Source organism: Nicotiana tabacum, chromosome 20 (genome assembly GCF_000715075.1).
Source record: "Nicotiana tabacum cultivar K326 chromosome 20, ASM71507v2, whole genome shotgun sequence".
NCBI classification, from domain to species: domain Eukaryota; kingdom Viridiplantae; phylum Streptophyta; class Magnoliopsida; order Solanales; family Solanaceae; genus Nicotiana; species Nicotiana tabacum.
Genome location: NC_134099.1, coordinates 152,204,974 through 152,208,308, shown reverse-complemented (window position 1 = coordinate 152,208,308; position 3,335 = coordinate 152,204,974). Strand labels below are relative to the sequence as shown.

The 3,335-nt window shown below is 36.7% G+C and overlaps 1 protein-coding gene across 1 annotated transcript; it reads right to left on the bottom strand.

Moving 5' to 3' along the window:
* Positions 1–1,621: 1,621 nt before the first annotated feature.
* On the bottom strand, positions 1,622–3,057 carry LOC107788428 (uncharacterized). The gene is made up of 3 exons (XM_016610110.2): positions 2,658–3,057; positions 2,458–2,537; positions 1,622–1,955 (listed from the first exon to the last, which is right to left on the bottom strand). The coding sequence occupies exons 1-3, from the start codon at positions 2,743–2,745 to the stop codon at positions 1,650–1,652; spliced, it is 474 nt and encodes a 157-aa protein (XP_016465596.1). The 5' UTR covers positions 2,746–3,057; the 3' UTR covers positions 1,622–1,649.
* Between the last annotated feature and the right edge of the window lie 278 nt (positions 3,058–3,335).

Below are 3,335 nucleotides of genomic sequence, written 5' to 3'. Positions count from 1 at the left end.
TGACGAGTGCGTACACGTGCTAATTATTGAAATCCCGTTTTCATTAAGCTAATACTTATGTTTTCTTGTAATTTAGCAAATACTCGTACTTGAAACCTCTTGTTTAGATTAGGAAAAGCATGCTTACATGACTTAATTGTCTTTGCCTTAATTACCTACTTGTACTCTGTGCAGCATGTTAGAGTAGAAATTTCCTGTTTAATTCTTGCATAGAACTGTCTATTCTTCTGAGATAGTTGTGTGTTTACTTTGGGACTACGGGACGATATCTCGGAAGATCTCCCTACTTTTTTACTTTGGGACTACGGATCGGTATTCCGGCAGATCCCCCTGCACATTTATGATCGGGACTACGGGACATCACCCGGTAGATTCCCTGTACTGAATATTTAATTTGGGACTACGGATTGGTATTCCGAGAGTTTTTCTTTCACATTTATGATTTGGACTACGGGACGATATCCCAGGAGATCCTCTGGACATTTACGTTTGGGAATACGGGACGATATCCCGGGAGATCCCCTATTGTTATTTCTGTGTACTGAGTTAGATTCTTTCTGTGATTTTATTCGTTATAGACTGTTACCACTTTAATTACGTATTCTATACTGTTTTGCCTTATTTTTCATCTATAATCAGTAGGGCCCTAACCTTCCTCGTCACTACTCGACCGAGGTTAAGCTTGGCACTTACTGAGTACCATTGTGGTGTACTCATGCCCTTTTCTGTACATGTTTTTCGTGTGCAGATCCAGGTTCTTCGGCTCAGCCATACCATCAGTGAGGCTAGGCGATCTTCAGAGACTTCGAGGTATATCTGCCACGTCCGCAGACCGAGGAGTCCCTCTCTATTCTCCCCTCTAGTTTTAGCTCTCGTGTATTTACTTTTGTTTAGACATTCTGGAGTTGGAACACTTGTAATTATTGAACAGGTTGTGATTCATGAGATTCCGAGTTTTGGGAGTTGTTTCAGATTGAGAGTTTATATTTGTATATGCCGAGCGGCATCTTAAACGTTTTATTTATATTTTATCCGCAGTTTTTGGCTAGTTTTATCTTTCTTTTCCTTTTTCCGCAAATTGTTAGACTTACCTAGTCGTAGAGACTAGGTGCCGTCACGATAGTTCACGGAGGGCGAACTCGGGTCATGGCACTACCACAATAGACTATATCGCTAGAGAGTAGAGTCAACTACCACAGTGTTTCAATAGTACTTTATATACATAGAGGTAAAAGTGTAAATATAAAAATTCTTAACGGATTAACGGTTTACCCGATAAGAAAATTGAGTAAACCGCCCCAAAACTGTTAAGTCGTTAATTATAAAATTTCAATCCCTTTACCATCCATTACCCCGATAATCTGATACCAATAAGCCAATAATCCATCAGTTCGGTTAACAGTTTCGATTTGGATTTGAACAGTCCTAGCCATAGGCCAAAATATCACTTATTATGGACGAGAGAGTAAAGTAGAAAATTATTTTGAACATTGTTTGATCTTTTATTGAATATTTAGATACAAGTAACAACGTTAAACCAAAGAAAAGCAAAGAAGACCAAGAGGATGGAATAAGAAAGGTTTCTGTTTCTTTATATTTCCTTACCCCCCCCCCCCCTCCCAATTATTCCTAGCTAGAGTTTCTCTGCCTTAGTTATTCTTAGAGGGGTGTTGTCTTGTCATGTGATAATCAGCACTGAAAACCATGAAACTACCTCTATTTATCTTCACAGAATGGCTACTTCCCATTAATTCTAACTCTCCTTGCCCTTTCTGATATAAATTGCCAACAAAGTCATGAGTTGCACTTGCACTTGAGTTCTTTGATTTTTTCTTAACCACGATATCTTCAACTTTCTTCACGTCTTTCCTCGTGTAATTCCTTCTATCTGTCAACAATTTTCTAATTCCTGCATTGGTGACTTCAACATATGCTGGTACACCTTCCAAAACTTCCTGAGATTTCAAGAACCGTCACTGTTTCTAATCTCATTTTTAGTATAACACAATTTCTTCTTGAGATTAAAGACATACTACTCCCTCTATTTCACATTTTATGTGATATTACTTTTAGGGATGCCTTGGTGTAAATGGTAAAGTTGTTGGCACGTGATCAGGAGGCCACAGGTTCGAGCCGTGCAAACAGCCTCTTGCAGAAATGCAGGGTAAGACTATGTATAATAAACCCTTGTGGTCCGGCTCTTCCCCGGACCTTTTACCTAGCGGGAGCTTAGTGCACCGGACTTTTTTTTTTGTTTCTAGTCTGTTCCAAAAAATGGTTACATTTCTATATTTAGATATAATTTAAAAAAATTATTTTATAATTAATGACATGCTTTTATAGCAAAAGATGTCATGAATTTCACGGCCACAAGTTTGAAAAGTTCTCATTTTCCCCTTAAACTTAGTGGCGGCCACTCAACATCACATACGGAAACAAAATAAAATCATTTAATACCTTTTCCTCACTCAGATATCTCATTCCTGCCATGGCTAAACCATTTTCAGCTTCATGATCAGCAACAATTATTGGGTTAACTGCAGAAGGCATGCACACGAGGGACAGAAGCTTAAATATCCCCAAGAAGGAAATGCTTTCTTATGTTAGAGAATTTAATATTCATATTGAAGTGTGGAAAAAAAGAAAAAACATAGTACCTTGGTCAGTATGAGCAGTAGAATCCTTCACCAATAGGAAAATGAACGCCTGAACAAGCATAACATTATTAAAACACAAGGACACCATTCTTTTTACCTTTAATTTCCTTCTAAGAACAAGAGGCAGATTTGTCTAATGTCTTAAAGTCCAAAGCCAAGTCAAAGCACAATATGTTTTTTCTTGATCCAAAAAAAGAAAATTTGAAGCTTAATTCAATAGAAAAAAGAGATATAAGTGTTTAATATATAGGTTGAAAAGTGGAAGATGGCATTTTGGTTGGTTGAAAATTCAGAACGTTAGGTAAAAGCATAAGCATGGAATGAAAGATACATATGGTTGTTTAATTCCTCCTATTTTCCGCCATGCATGCGACGAGGTTTAGTTTGTTCTGTTTTCCATTTTAATGCATCCTCAATTAATCTTCTTTGTATTTCAATGATGAATTTTTTGGCAAATTATTAAAGAAGGTTTCTTATTACAATTACTAGGAAGAAAGTGGATTTGATTTTTGAAAGTACAAGAGGGGATTGAATTGTAAATATTTAAACTTAATCGCTTATTAGTTGACTAATTTATTGAGTAGTCGATTAGATATGATAATTCAACAGATATAGTAAAAGAAAGTAAATTGCAGAAAGTAAATGCAGGAATTAAAGACACCGGGATTTTATACTGGT

Excerpts from the sequence above, each read along its gene's own strand:
- LOC107788428 (XM_016610110.2), bottom strand. The coding sequence starts at position 2,745 with ATGGTGTCCTTGTGTTTTAATAATGTTATGCTTGTTCAGGCGTTCATT. Across the intron at positions 2,538-2,657 it reads TACTGCTCATACTGACCAAG|TTAACCCAATAATTGTTGCT; the intron begins GTACTATGTTTT and ends TGCCTTCTGCAG. Across the intron at positions 1,956-2,457 it reads GATATCTGAGTGAGGAAAAG|GAAGTTTTGGAAGGTGTACC; the intron begins GTATTAAATGAT and ends TTGAAATCTCAG.